The sequence below is a fragment of the Channa argus genome, chromosome 5, assembly GCF_033026475.1.
Source record: "Channa argus isolate prfri chromosome 5, Channa argus male v1.0, whole genome shotgun sequence".
Lineage (NCBI taxonomy): Eukaryota > Metazoa > Chordata > Actinopteri > Anabantiformes > Channidae > Channa > Channa argus.
The window spans coordinates 22,028,549-22,044,404 of record NC_090201.1 but is presented as its reverse complement, the minus strand read 5'-3'; the positions used below and the strand labels follow the sequence as shown (position 1 = coordinate 22,044,404).

At 39.2% G+C, this 15,856-nt stretch overlaps 1 protein-coding gene across 3 annotated transcripts in view; it reads left to right on the top strand.

Moving 5' to 3' along the window:
• The window catches only part of LOC137128024 (metabotropic glutamate receptor 4-like), a 146,789-nt gene that overhangs the window by 97,811 nt on the left and 33,122 nt on the right, over positions 1-15,856 (top strand). For all 3 annotated transcript variants that reach the window (XR_010914491.1, XM_067505673.1, XM_067505672.1), the window contains exons 4-6: positions 14,434-14,569; positions 14,754-14,908; positions 15,170-15,310. Coding sequence is in view for 2 of the 3 variants with exons in the window: in XM_067505673.1 (XP_067361774.1) it covers positions 14,434-14,569; positions 14,754-14,908; positions 15,170-15,310 (432 nt within the window). In the remaining variant the exon portion in view is untranslated. The remainder of the gene's footprint in view (positions 1-14,433; positions 14,570-14,753; positions 14,909-15,169; positions 15,311-15,856) is intronic.

The window sequence follows — 15,856 nt, the reverse complement described above, 5'->3', positions numbered from 1 at the left end:
ATTCAGCGTGTTGAATTGGCTGAGATTCACCACTCCGATTGGTTTCTGGTGCAGGGGTTGGGATGGGGATTTGAATATCTTAATACTGTCCAAAGAAGAGGTCATTTAATAGGATAATATTTCGGGATTTCCAGGTACGAATATCAAGATTGTGTATCAGGTCTGATACTGCCCCTTGTACTTGTAATCAGAAAACTTTACTACTACTGAACATCCAGTTGTCAGGTGTACGCTCCTTCCAGACTGTCAGAGACTAAAAATCTGCGACAGATGGTGGAAACAGTGTTTATGTCCAAATTGTCCAGTCCTTTAAAGGTCTTAGTTAGCGTACATGTGTGTCCCCACTACTATTAGGACCAGCAGGGGCTGTCAGTCTTTTATCAGCTTAACTATGAAGTGGATAAATGAGGATTTTACTGTCCATCCAGTAACACGAGAAGTACAACAGTTTTGTACTAATATCAGTACTCTGCATCGGCAAGTACTCAAATGTACTGGAAGTTCTTTGTATTCATTCTCTAAAAAATTGGTATCGGGACAAATATGTAGCTTATAAAACTCATCTGATTTGAGACTGTTCCCTGTATTGCAGAAAATGAAACTGTCCATCATTACATGACTAATGCAAACACTTAGCAAAGGATTGTTCATTATTAATTGAAGGTCAGATTTACGAAGTGATTATAAAGATTTTTTTTTTTTTTAAACAACACTGATATTTAATGATATTTTGTGAGCAGAAACTTCTTTGCATTGTTCCAAATCGAGAATGCTGCATTTGCAGAGAAAATGCTGGTGCATGAGATTTCAGGGAAAACTGTATCATTGTCACTTTGAATTCTTTTCATCTTGCTTCTTTGATGCAAAATTGGTTTCATGCAGCATCACAGGCCGGGTAGAATACTTCCGCACGCGCACACACACACACACACTAACACACACAAATAAATCCTCGAAAACAGTTTTACTGTTTTTGTGTAGAGACAATGTAAATGGACTTTCCAATAGAAACCATGCTTAAAATACCAGTAACTAAAAAAAATATAATTTTATCTGAAGACAAACTGTCAGCTAGTGAAGACAATGGGGAATGTAAATGAGTCAGCTATGCATTTATTATGACTGAATGTCATATTACTTAGTAGAAAGCCAAATTAAATACGGATACAAACACATTTATGAACAGAAATACAATTATTATAAATAGCAAATAAGATGCCATCATCTGCCATTTTTTGTCAGCAGGCCTGACTTCAGTCTCTTAAAGTAAGGCTACTGACAGAGCAACTAGAATTTTCTTGAATTCCATAGTATTTACAATATGCAATGTATACAGAAGCCAACCTGTCTAAGAAAGAACAACACTAATGTGACATTCAGACAGACTGTGGTAATTGCAGCCTCCTGCAGTAGAGCAACACAGGAGGTTGAGAGGTGGGGGTGGTGGGGGTGTGATGTTTCAAGTACTGCAGAGACAATGAGGTATGATCCCGGAAATTTCAGTTAGAGATCGATTGTGTTTTAAAGTTTGTATTGCCAAAACATAGCACAAAGACAATTGTTTGTCATAAGCCGAAACCCAGCATTACAGGTTACAAAATGATCCACCACCACAGCAAGTTCTTTAGTAGAGCCTCTCGTGGTTCTGGTCCAGGTTGGGTTCAATGCACTCTGCCGCTGCAATAGGGGCTTTATTATTTTTTACACCTTGTAAAATTTGGCCTAATGTGGCCCAACACTACAGCTGGGGCACCATGGTTATCTTATGATTGGAATGGATTCACGGTGATAAATCGCTTTTTAATCAATAGCACAATTTACCAGAATGCAATTTTCAAATCACAAAAGCTGCGATTAGAATGTTTTTAACGCTACAATAAAGCCATGGTCAGCGTGAAAGATTAGTGAATATGTTCATCTGTGCTTGGGCTTGTTTGCAATGAATATACCAGAAGATTAAATTAAAAAGAAAAGTGCATGTTAACCATAAATACCAAATCGCAAATTAGTTAGTGTGTTAGCTTTTAATAATTACCCCTTAACAAGTAGAGCAGCGTTGCTTAACAGTTGAGATATTTCACATCTTAGAGCTTTACAACTGTCAGAAGAAATAATCGGTTGCTCCAACATCTGCTATGCTGCCTGAAGAGCATGCAGGTTTACCTGCACCGTATATGTCCGTCAGCACACTGGTTAGGATTTATCTTGTGGGGAACGTGGGTGGATATCTGTACCAGATGTCAGTGAAGTCCTTGCTGTAGCTGTTAAACATTATTTCGAGTTGGATCCCTGTGGTGGACCCATAGCATGACTAAAAACCATCATCTGCTTGCTGAGGGTTGTTTCACTAAACCTGATTCTAAATTGGTGGCTCCATGAATAAAATATCTGTGACAATTCAAAGAGAGTCTGACTATGTAAAACACTCCTGTGTTTCCTTTTTGTTACTGGCATGATCACTGTGAAGCTCTGTTCATGTTGGCATGAGGGAGCTGCCAAAGTGCTTTGTGTGCATTGGGCGGCTACTGCCTGTCCTGCTGGTTTTCCTGCTGGCACATTTAATAGCTTTTCCAAGTGTGCATGCATGGCGACTGTGCAAATCCAAACATGCTGTAACAGACGAGGTGAAAAGTGGATCAGGTTAAAGGAGTTAATTAGAGTCTGGCTTCCAACATTAACAGTTTTTGTTTATATGCCGTGATTCTGGATACTGCAAATCAGAGTATTGAGGTAATATGCTTAGTACGTGTCTTCAGTATATTTTTCGCACTTATGCTGTAGCACTGACAACCACCATAAAAGGCACGTACCAGTGAAAGCCACCTATTGATCTTTTGACGTAGCCTGATTGCCTAAACCACCAAAGCTTATATTGTACACGACAAGTTTATCTCCAAAGTGTAAATCACCGAAGCTCCCAGTGTCTCTTCTCTCCCACGTTTTGTCATGTTTCTGCAGCTGTGCTTACTTTCACACATTGAGTTGGTTTCTGCAACAATGAAATGGTGGTTAGAAAACATTTAACTGTAGGATGGAAACTGATGATTGAATATAATAAAATCAGACAGTGTGAAAAACTGTAGTAGCAGGTTATCACTCAAAAATCCACTGAAGCCATCATGTAATTGGTTTTGTATCCAACTTGGCAGAAACATTTTGTATTTTGAGGTTTTTGTTGTAAACGTCACAAATGCTTTTTTTAGGAATGCCATTTTATGTGATTTCATTTTTATTGTATTGTGTTCCTGTTATTTTGTCCAGCCAGTCTTAGTTTGTTTGCTTTTGTTTTACATTAGATCATAATTTTGCGAACAACTTCTCATATAGAGGCTCATTGCATTTTCAAAAACATCTGACTTGTTATTTTCCATGTGTTTTGATCTTGTGTGATCAAAGGTGGTCGATTTTATGGGAGTAGCCTATTTTCAGGATTTTACACTCGCACACCGATCGAGTGAGCTAAGTTGGGGTTCAGTGTCTTGCTCAAGGACATTTCAATATGTGACCGGAGGAGCCAGGGATCGAACCGACAACTGCGGGATTGGTGGACGACCGTTCTACCGCCTGCGCTAAAGCCGCCATTTAAAGGGAAACTAAATGCATCAGCCAATAAATATTATTTTAAGGGAACTGAAAACTAAAAAACACAGCAATCTTAGTCCAATCATAATACAAATGGTGAAGTCTTACAATGATTGTTTGACAATGTCAAACTTGAGTCTAAAATGTGAAAAATCTTTCACAAAAACATTTATTTTTATAACCAAGAATTAGAAACAGCTTTCTAATGAAAACATAATCTTAGCAAAATGTATTTCATGAACACCAACCTCCCAGCGGAGGACACAGTGGAGGATACAGCTTCCCAAAATACCTAAACAATAGCTCATCCTTGGGGCTGGACACATTTCTCAATCCATGAACCAGACAGCAACAACACTGTCTTTTAAACAACTCCCATGCTGGGCAGTCAGAGTTTCATAATCGTATTGAAAATGGACTTACTGTTGCATTTTTTTCTGTGCATATTTGTGTCTATTCTGCACCGACTCCAGCGCAGCAAGAAATTAGCAAAACAAAACCCTTGACTTTTTGCTTTGTTTCCTCGACAGGCAGGTTTTTGTTTTTTTTTTATGCAGCATGAATTCACAAATGGTCTTCAACATCACTGCGCCCACTAAAGCTGCATTCTATAAATCAAATGAAATGGTGTCAGCGTTGCATCATAAAGACATCTTATAGGAAGACAGAACAACAGGCAAATCAATCAGTCAATTAGAAGATGAAAGTAGCTGCTTCTGCTGCAGCACTTTGTCAGCGCTTAATTGGTGAGGAGGTGATGACGAATGGACAGAGGTCATTCATCTACTGCAGCCGAGGTTCAGACACAATCGGGCTTCATCTCCAGGGAAAGGAGAGGGATAAGGATTGAAGAGATTTTGAGAAAAGGGGCCAGGCACATTATTCAGCCATTTTGAAAACACTTTACTTCACACATCAGTCTTGAGGTTACACTTATTTTGCACTTCTTTGCAGAGGCTTTATGAAAATGTTCCTCCAGGTCTGCATTCATTATGTAAAACTGAATGCTTGATATGATTTATACAACCCAGCATAATGAGTGGGCAAAATGCACTTGTTTGTTGTCCGCATATTTTGCCCATATCTCTGCAGTTGCGATTCTGCAGCTCTGTTATCAGCAGCTCTTAGGCCCAGGAGCTTAAGGGCTTGGAGTTTCTTCCTTGGTAGCTCCTGTACTCCCAGGCAACAGGTCTCCCTAATGATGGGAAATTATGCTTGTGGCACGTCAATTATGGTGCAAAAATACTCCCGAGCAGCTGTGTATCATTTCTCGAGGCTTAGTATTTTTTCTCATAAGAGGTTTTCAGAGCTATTGCAGGTTTCTTCCCACTCAGAGTATCTCTCTCACAATGGCAGCAATAAAATATTAAGCAATAAATAAATAACAATTCACACTGCCAAATATTTTCTCTGCAGTCACTCTACAAGTTCCCAACAAAACAACAAACTGCTTTTACTTCGGTGGAGACAGATTTCATTTTGCATTTTGACAAGACCGAAAAGACAAACCAGACTAGTCAAATTTGTGAGTGAGCCATGTCGGATCCAACTGAGTCGCTTTATGAAGCACCAGCGGCCTGTGAAGACCCATTAGCTAATCATTGTCAGCCTGTCGCTCCAGGTGACCTCATCCTCACAGAACCACAGAGAAGAGCAGCAAAGTGAAATTCCAAAACAGTAGGAACCTGCTGTTAGGTAGCTTCCTCCATATGGCACTTCCCTTCTTTTAATTAACACCTTTTGAAGCTAAGCAGCAGTTGCAGCAGGTCAGAGGTGTCAAAAACATTCTCTCTGGATGAGGTCCAGTCTGTCCAGACTATATTAAGGGGAGTATTCCTTCTGAAATTAAAACGAAAACACACACGCGATCTAAAACCTGATTTTCTGATTCCTTTATGATTAGTTGAAGTAGCATTAATTAATTAATTTTGGGCCAGTTGGGGGAATATTTCCACAACAAGTTAAACATCAAACTTTTCACAAAGCCTGTGAAAAATGCCTGTCAAATTTCCTCCGACAGTCTCACAGTCACCTATTCATCCTGATGAAGCAGAGCAACATAAGCATTGACTTGGCTTCTTATCTACCTGGTGTATGGAAGCACAGTCCACGCTGAGGGAAAGTCTGGTTCTTTGGCTGCAGATTATCCAACATGTTTGTCAGCTAGTCCCGTTCTTTATGAACTATCACAATCCAACTCTTTATGCTCTGTTACCTGCTTTAGACTCAATACAGGCTAAAACGTTGTTCATGTGATTAGACTTAATTAAAAACCACAGATGTAACAAAGCCGTTTATTATTTTTCTTTATTCCAGTGGTCACAGGTGTATTTTGCTGCAGTGGGGTTGTACATGTGAGGTGCATGTTTTCAGATATGTGTGATGTTACATGGTCACGTTTGTATACAGTGTCAGCAGATTTGGTGAGTACAGAGAAAGTTTCCCCCATCAGCAGATGAATTTGAATACAGACGTCTGGTGTTAAACTCAGCACGCACACAAACATTCAAATGAATTAACAATGAGACAAACGCAGTGGAGTGTGTTTGTGCACCTGGCCTGGTGTGACCAATCATAAATGTAGAGAGCAGCATTTTGTTGCTCCTCTTGGTATTAAGTGTGATAAACTTAGACTTTTTGTCATTTTTCAGGCTATCAGTGTTGCCAAAGTGTGCTTGAAAATTCAGTCAATTTAGTGGCACTGAACTATGACACTATTACAGAGTCAATTAGGTAGGCTACAGTCTAAAGCACTGCTATTCTTAGGGCTTAGTGTGCGGATTTAGCTCTGCCCTAGGCTTTTGTGGATTGTAGTCATAGGAAGGGGGTCACGCAGTAGTCAATTGGTTTTATTGAAACCACTGCCCTTGCTTTAGAGTAGAGGTGAAAAATAAAATAGAACATTATGCAGCCGTGTGGTGTTTTATTTATTTATTTTCTTTGGTCTTGCACTTTGAAAGAGCGATTGCAGTAAAGGGCTTGTGTCAATCTGTCTGCTAATGGGAAATCTCTGGTGATACCACAGAAGAGTCGAGTTATTGGCTCGGTAATTAATTTCTCATTTTTAAAAATTTGAATGCAATGTGGCAGGCACCGCCTCCGTCCAACGTTTCTGAAACTTTGAGCGATGATTCATCGCGGCGCTGTGTTCTGGTGTTTAAAAACATTAAGGTAATTAGCTTGATGGAGGCAATACTAACTAAAGGTCAACGTTTTAAACGCTGACAGGTTTTGACTCTACCACAGCTGGATATTGGGCATAAATGAGAAGAGGTTTATTTTAGTTCACAACCGTGCTGGGAAGCCAAGTACCTTAATGATCTCTTGTTTATTCTGTAAAAACAGACAACAGATGTTTGACGAATTTTTCTGTTTCTGAGAATGTCAGAAAAGACAGAGGAGTTTTTTCCCCCTAAGTGCAGTAACTAACAAATAGAGCCATATTTGTCAAAATGTCCACTGTGAATGGAGGCAGTGCACCATGTTATTGTTTGCTGAAGTCCAGTGGAAAAGGTTTCCCCAAGCAGCTCAAAGTCAAAATACAGTGAAAAGGGAAGAGGGAGTTACACTTTTTCTGACTTCGAAAGTCTTTGCTGAACTACTATTTTATATATATGTTTGTGTGTGTGTGTGTGTGTGTGTGTGTGTGTGTGTATATATATATATATATATATATATATATATGTATATATATATATATATATATATATATATATATATATATATATATATATATATATATATATATATATATATATATATATATATATATATATATATATATATATATATATATATATATATATATATATACATATATATATACACACACAGACACACTACATCTTTTTATTTGCCATTTTGAAATTTTAACTTCAGAAGCTCTGTGTTGATTTTTTAAGCTGCACAGAACCACTGAATAAGAGACAAAGCACAAAATGGAAAAACATCTAACTACGCTTACAACCTTCAACAGTTTTCATACAGATTTTTGAAAAGGCCTGAAGCAGAATGTCCTCCCTACATTGTGCTCCTGAAAATGAACCCTACTAGTAAATATTTACATTTTATGTTTCTAACCAAAAATAAATAAAATAAAATGAAATGAAATCTGCAATATGCAGATGTCAGCACAAAGTAAAAAGTAGCTCACAGGTGCCTGCCGTTCGTGTTCCCTCTCTGTGAAGCCGAGCGGTTAAACAGCTGTGAATATGAAATCTAGGCACCTCGTGTGTTCACACATGTCAGGACGATCAAGGCATTTACAGTATTTTTACTAGAGACAATATGAAATCATCACAATGGACTTTGATACACGTCCACAAAATACCCTAAAACACACAACCTGTTTTCCTATAAAATTTCTCTTGGATTTTGACACAGTCAAGTACAACACCTGCACCCACTTGCAGTAACAATCATTCAATCTGCGTGAACAATTAGACACTGCTATACTTGAAAGCCCCAGTGAGCTAAATCTGTGGTGGGGTATGTACACATGAGCAGACTGAATGAGAGAGTGGATAGAACAGATGTCTGACCTATTGAAAAGACGAGCAGAGATATGTTTTTGTAGACTATATAGTATTTGAAGCAGTGTTATTCTTCACATAATTACTTATTTAGACAGCCAGCAGTTACAGTTACATTTACCTGGAGCTCTGATAAATGTCAGTCCACTCTTAAATATCTTTTTAGTTCTGTACCAACTCAGTTAAATGCTCCACCACCAGCTAGTTGCTGACTTTCCATTTGCTTGTGAAGCCAGTTATTCTTTCCTTTTAGAAATGAGGGTGATGAGAGCAGTAAGGTAGAGGGGTGGGTGTTTGTGTGCGTGCGTGTTTGTGTGTCTGACCCAAAACCATGGAGTTTAAAGACACTGAAATGCTCTGCATTTCTGTGTGTGAGACTGGAAACACAACCCCACTGACAAAGGTGAAAATGACTTGAGCCTCTTTTTTATGTGAACTCCAGACATTGTCCATAGAATTCAGACATTAACGTTGTACATCTCACAACCACAAAGCATTTGATTATATTTGCCCCAAAAATGCAAGTGCATATTGTGGTTTGTGCTTGGCTGAGAAAAACAGTTTGCCAGTAAGGTACTAATCTAAAAAAATCCTTGGGTGTTTTTACACCTACTTTCTTTTGTCTGAACAATAATAGCAGGTGTCAAAAGTACCTCAGGCCATGGTCCGACAAAAGATGTGGTCTTGGTCTGGATAAAATAGAACCATTGTTTGGTTCCTGTGTGAAAACACTTTTGATGGTTCAGACCTTCGTATCAATTACAGGAAGTTGAGGCAGAAAGTACAGTGTATATAGTGTTTCCTGAGAGGGTTATGAGAGGAAGAAAGAGTACTGCCACTTAAAAGTAATGAAACTACGGCAGCAGTAGCCTACATCAATGTGTGGGATGCCCAGAGTCCTAGAGATAGGATCCACTCGGGGAAGCCATAAAAAAAGCCATATAGGCGATATGACACTGACGGCACAACATGGGCACGTTGAGTTCAAATGTATTCAGTTTAACAAAAAACATGAACTTTGGTTTGGAGCTTGGTTCAGACGTTTAGGCGTGAAACACCCTGACTTACTTGACAAACTGTAATGATGTTGAGACAATATTAAATGAGCATCAAGGCGCTGTTAACTTTGTGTCCTTTAATCAAATCAAATTTGCTATCATATTAAAACGTAATGTTTTTCACATGAAGCCACTATACATTTTAAGTCAAATGAGTGTGTTTAACCTTTTAGGAAGTGCAGTCTATGTGGTCATGACATCAGGTAGGAACATTTCTAAGTTGACATAAATGAATTCTATGAAATTTCCTGACTTGACACCGTTCGCACAACTATTTCTTGCATGAGACCTATTCTTTCAAGGTGAAGCACCTTTGCATGCTTCAAAAGCATACAAATAAAAAGCTCTTCAGGGACTGAAAAAAAGAATAAAATAAGATGCTATTTTCACATCTTAATTATTTACTTCCCAGATCAAAAGACCGGACACACAAATGTAACGTGTAGTGAACAAATACCAGAGGAAAGTTGTACAATTAGAAAACCCAGTGAAGTGGAGAGACAACAGATTGTGTTTTCAGACCTTAATACTGTTGTATTTCCTTGGTTTAATTGAACATGTGCTGAACGCGGACACAACATAACAGATGAAAGTACACAACAAGCCATGCCAATGGGGCTTGCAGTAGAAAAAATTGTTGACGTATTTTCAACAAGTGCTATTATTGGACGGTAATTTTGTGTAGCATGTCAGGCCCACATAAAGTTACACTTGGCAAGAAAAGAGAATAATTTGCAAGAAGTGAGTGTTTCAAATCCCCTCACATATCTATAAAAACAACCTCCTGAAGCAAAGCAACCTGACTGCAAACCTAGAAGATTCGTCTTTGTATTGTAAATGCAGCAGGAAGGTAAAGCCATCACAGGAAAAGTTCTTGCATCAAACAGTTTCTCAGGATTCAGCTCTCCTCTTTGAATACGTTGTCAGTTCAGCACCTAAACTCCTCCGTGAACTTTTTTGACTTTCCTGCAGTTCACATTTCATTTGTTAAACTAGAGTACAGCTCCCGAGAACATTATGATGATGACTAGTTCACATGTCATTTTAAGTGTTATATACTGCACTTCCTACATACAGTATGATCACATTCAGTTCTAACCCCGATCAAATGAGTTAGTGGCAGACATCCTCATTAATACTGCAATAACTGATCATCATTGGTGATTTAGTGCTCTAGTATTCAGCGTAAAGGCATCTGTGTCCTTTTTTCAGGGAATAACTTTAGAGAATGATTGAGGTCTTTGCATAATGTATTCAAATTAAAGCATACAGCAGAAACTGCAGTTTGCAGTGGCACTGAAGAGCATTTTGTTTTTATAGGACTGCAGCAAGGTTAGTAAGCTAACTGTTATTTTAACAAGCCCTTACGTAGGCAGGAAATTGCAGCAAAATTTACCTTTTTCACTAAGCATCCGGGATGTGTACATCAGCACTTTTAACTTGAAATCAGTTCTTATAATATAAGAAGTATAGTTCTTATATATAATTATAAAGTAAAGTCATTTTGAACAGTTGTACGTGAAGTTAGTAACATTTGAAAGTTATGAAGCACTGATGGAGCTCGCTCTTGGTCCCATGTTGCTTGAGAGATGCCATTTGTGTTGACCTCAGAAGATTCACCACAAGATGCCTTTTCACAAAAAACAAACCGGTAACGTTCTTAAAGTTCTATGGACAGAGGGAACAAAGATCAACCTCTGTCACTTTGCTGTTTCAGTCAGCAAAAGCGAACAGCTCCTTTCCCCAAGCAAACCACCTCATCTGTCAAACGAGGGAGTGGTTCTGTTATGGTTTGGCCATGTATGGCTGCATATGAGAATGCAGAGATACGCATCCTGTTTCCTCGCATTTAGCTATTGCATCAGAATGCGTTGGCTATATCTGGCATCATATGGCCAAAGCAGCAAACAAAGTTTTCAGGGTGCAGATGTGGAACATCCCAGATTTAGTCTCCTAATGTCAACCGAGCTGCATCCCACTTCCTGAAAACCAGACTGAAAACACAGACAGCCTCAACAAGTAGGAGCTGAATATGGCTGGGATGGTGTCATCGGGGAAAATCCTAGCATTTGCTGATGTCTGTGAGTTGATATTTCAAGCAGTCATTGAATACAAAATATCAAGTGCAATGATTTTCTTTGACTTCCTGTGATTCTGTCCAATTTCCACATTCAGCCCACAAGGTGCGACATTAACATTTGCTTTGATACACCTGCTTCATTTTTACTGCATTTATATCCTGGTCAGCTACAGCTGAAATAAACCACAAGCATTGCAGAGGTACAGGAAAAGCACAGGGCACAAAATAGAATCATCTATTCACGATTCTGGGTAAAGACAAAAAGATGTCGTGTGCACCATTAAAAACATATCACTTTCACGTTTCCTCTCCTCTAAAAACATGTTCTTTCTGCAGACTAAATCTACTTGGCTTAGTTGTTCATATGACAAACATGAAAGCATTGTGTCCACTTTGTGCTGCTGTGACATAATCCGATTTGCGGTGGAATCGTGTTCAGAAAATTTAAATTAAAATAAACCACTGTTGTTGTTGTTTTTTTATGTTTCATGTTTGCGATTTTGTGGATTTCACACACAGTAACCTATGTGTGTTTATATCTGGGAGGCATCTCACTTTGAATGAAAAAGAAACAGCTGAACCACTTTGGCAAAGACAGACTGCATGACTGTGGCCATCCTGACACTGCTGCGGCTATTTGTCACTATTAGTTTCTATTAATTTGGGTTGAAGACATTGTTGCGATAACCCCAGGATAGTGCTGTACTGTGGCATGTGAGGAATTGCAGGATGATAGTGTGGTTTGCATGCTCCCCACTTATCTAAACCCATTTAAGTAAACACCCAAAAATGGCTGATAATGGAGCTTGTTTGAGTCAACTGGACATGTGGGTCATCACACACAAATGGCTGAAGTGATGAAATGCTCTCACAACTCCAGTCAAGGCGCAAACTCCCTGCAGCCATTGACCATAAACTAAAAGATGATTTGAGGCATTAAGACAGTTCAAGTTTTATTTATTTATTTATTTATTTTTGGGGGGAATATCACAATTTACTTCTAGGATAAACATGCAGCATGTTTCCTGCTCAAACTACTGTAGTAAATGTCAGAAAGAAGCAAATGAGGTCTTTAAACTTTAAATCATTAGACTGACTTAAAGAATAAAAATAAAATGGCATTTCAGTTTAACAATTTAAAGTTTGTTTGTTTTTTACTCTGGTAGAACATGTCACAAAATCTACTACAGAATTCTTTTTGCAGGCTGATTAGTGTCTATGGGACAAATAAAGAGTAAAACTATGAAAGAAAAGGCAACAGTGCCGGCTCCCTCTTGGTATGAGGACAAAACTAATACAGGTCAACAAAGTTAGCATTTAATTTTTAGGATGTGAGGTAGTAACACAAAACTCAGTCAACAAAACAACACTTAAAAAAAAAAAAAAAGCATGTCTGCACAGCTTAAATTAAATCACGTTACCATCTTCTTCTTTCTTATTTAGTTGAACATATTTAAATGTTGTGGCTCAGACGGGGGTCACATTATAATATTTTCTGCTTTGATTTGGTCCTGAGAGACCTAGATTTCCTGCTGTCTTGAGTCTATTGTGACCTTGTTTTAGCATTTTGCTTGAGCACAAGAAAGCGAGGCTTGAAATATATTACATATGTATTATACACATTGTGATAAATAAAGGAAAATTTAGGCTACACGAGGAGCTTGAAGAAAACCGTGGTTGAGCACAGGCAGGATGCATTGATTTCTGTTGTCATAAACCATTATTGGCTGATGCTGGCTGCCGTACTCAGAGCTGTCAATGCACTTTTTTAGCTGGCATCATTTTGGAGTGCATCAGGACGTCTGTCTGACCTTCTCAAACTTAATGAGGTTTGGTGACAGCTGTGCAAGAACAGGACGGTACTATCCAACACGAGGACTCCAAGAACCCAGAACTTTTTTTGGACAGCTAAATCAGGGCAGATTTAACTGGCCCTTTTTGGAGCTGGCTAACAGGTGGAAAACCACAGCACAAGTTAGCAAGTTAAACACACAGCTACTTTGGTAAAGACTTTCTTTAAGCCACTGTGACTCTAAAGAGGCCTCCCTCTACAATAGGGCTTTGTATGATATGTCCCTGTCCTCTACCGTGTACAGCGTGTACATTTTTGGCACAGTGTCTTCACTGTCCTGAAAGCTGCAGGAAGCTCAGAAACTATCCAAACTGAGGCTCTCTAAAGCTCGCCAGAGAAATCCTGTTTGAGGATTTCTGAGAAGCACTGGACACTTTGCTTGGACTGCACAAAACACATTTCAGTGTGTGTGTGTGTGCGAGTGGACAAAGTGATGGTCTCTTGCATGTGTAGTGAGACTAACTCGCTGTTGTGTAGTGGTTGAGGACCACACTTACCAGCACTGCTTGTCGACATTTTATTGCAAGACACCAGGCAGGAGCATAACCTCCCTGCAGTTGTAAAGCAATCATGTAAATTCTCTGTGCCTGTGTAATACCATGAAGTGGCACTAAATGCTCCGCTCAAGCCAGCACGGGCACAACAGCAAACTTTAGCCTCAAAAACTTCTCTTCTAGTTACAAATCTATACACGAAAATAATTCAAACTTAAAAAAGTTATTGAGTGTCGCATGCATGGCCAAAAAACAGTGGATGGCAAAGAAAATGCCTTTCTACCTGCCTGCCTTACAAAAAGAGGAGCTGAAGCTCGTGAATTGAAAGACACACTCTGGTGTAAAGAGTAGGTCAAGTAGTAAACTTCCAATGAAAAACAGAACATTTGATTATACCGAGTTGTCCTTTTCATTATTTTGTGCAGCCTATACACTGAAACATTGCATGTTAAACAAAACTTGTAGCCTGACGTGGAATTGGACATGTACACTGTAGATTTTTATCTCTAACAACGTTCAAGGTTGAGTCGTTGTTTTCAAAGCCAATTATTACTTTGCTGGTCACACACTCTTCAGGGAAATACAGCATTTCAACACCTAAGTGTCAGTTTTCTAAGCATTTTCAGTGTATGTAAAGTAGATAAAGTGGCTACAAAGCGCTCAATACTATCACCTCAGCCCCAATTATTCTTAAATATAACATTTGAATTCAGTTCACAAAACTAAATATGTATTGTGCCTCCACAGTATGTTTGGTTTCTGGGATTTATCAGACACTGCTCACAGCTCCACAGTTTGAACGCATCAGATGACACGTATTAAACTCTGTGTTTAGGTGGTGTTTGCATCTCCCAGTCTGTCAAGATTCCCCGGGAGCCGAAGCAGGGGGAGTTTGACAAGGTCATCCGCCGACTCAGAGAAAACCCAAACGCAAGAGTTGTCATAATTTTCGCCAATGAAGACGATATCAGGTAAGACCTGACAACTGCTGCATAACAGTGCTTTGTAGATTAGAAAACACGACTCAAGCAGACGGCGCAGGTCTGAACACGGCCATTTCAGTCCATGCCAGACTGCGGTATAGTGAATTGGAAAACAAAATCAAAGGAAAGCTTGTCAGGATGCTGACCTTATCCATGACTACATCTGTTTCAGGCGGCTGCTCCATGCAGCTAAAAAGGCAAACCAGACAGGTCATTTCATCTGGGTGGGTTCGGACAGCTGGGGCTCAAAGATCTCTCCAGTTGTGCACCAGGAGGAGATGGCGGAGGGAGCGGTCACCATTCTGCCCAAACGCCAGTCCATCAAAGGTGGGGACATGGGCCTTGTACATACATCTGACCGGATTGTCCCATAAAACCATGTGAACATTTTTGTGAATTTCTTTTTTCCATGTGACACAGAGCCATTTTTCAATGCCTAACAAAATGTCTTCTAAAATTAAATTGAGCATATTCAATGTTTAGTCAATTATACAGTGGAATACACCAAAGATCTGACTCAGATTGTGCTGTTGTAACCATTGTTTGCACTGGATGTGTCAATAACAACAAAGTCCTTGATCTGTCCAGGGTTTGATCGTTACTTCATCAGCCGAACCCTGGAAAACAACAGAAGGAATATCTGGTTTGCTGAGTTTTGGGAGAACAACTTCAACTGCAAACTCAGCCGTCATGCCGTGAAGAAAGGGTCCGGACTCAAAAAATGCACAAGTAAGACATTTTCCTGCTGGGGGGGTAAAGCTACTCCGTTCTTTTGGTTCAAACTTTTAACGGACTTCTAAACATTCTGTTTGATGTCTTGAGGGAGGTGACACATTTGGCTCATGGTGAAAGTGTTTTGACAGCATTCCACTTTTAATAGCTGGGCACCTATTAAAAGTTACACAGCTACACATTTAATATTCAAAATCACAGTTCATCTCACAGCTCATTCCACTGCTGGACTACACTTCTCAGTCCAGCGTCTTTACCCACCCAGCTTAGCGAGTGAATGGCTTTATTGGGCTGGTGGTTAAAGCTTTAGGCTCAGTGCCATGCATTATACAGCTAATGTATGGATAAACACTGCACATTTTATTAAGAATTAAACACCAATTAAGCAGCTCAACATTTATTTAAAGCTGGTGTTATCTTGGATTTTTCTCTTTTTCAGATCTTAATAATTTTCCATTTAATTACTTGAAAGGAATCTGTTACTGTTTGCAGCACTAAAACTGATCAGGGCAGAGGATACTCATTCATGATTCGAGCAACATA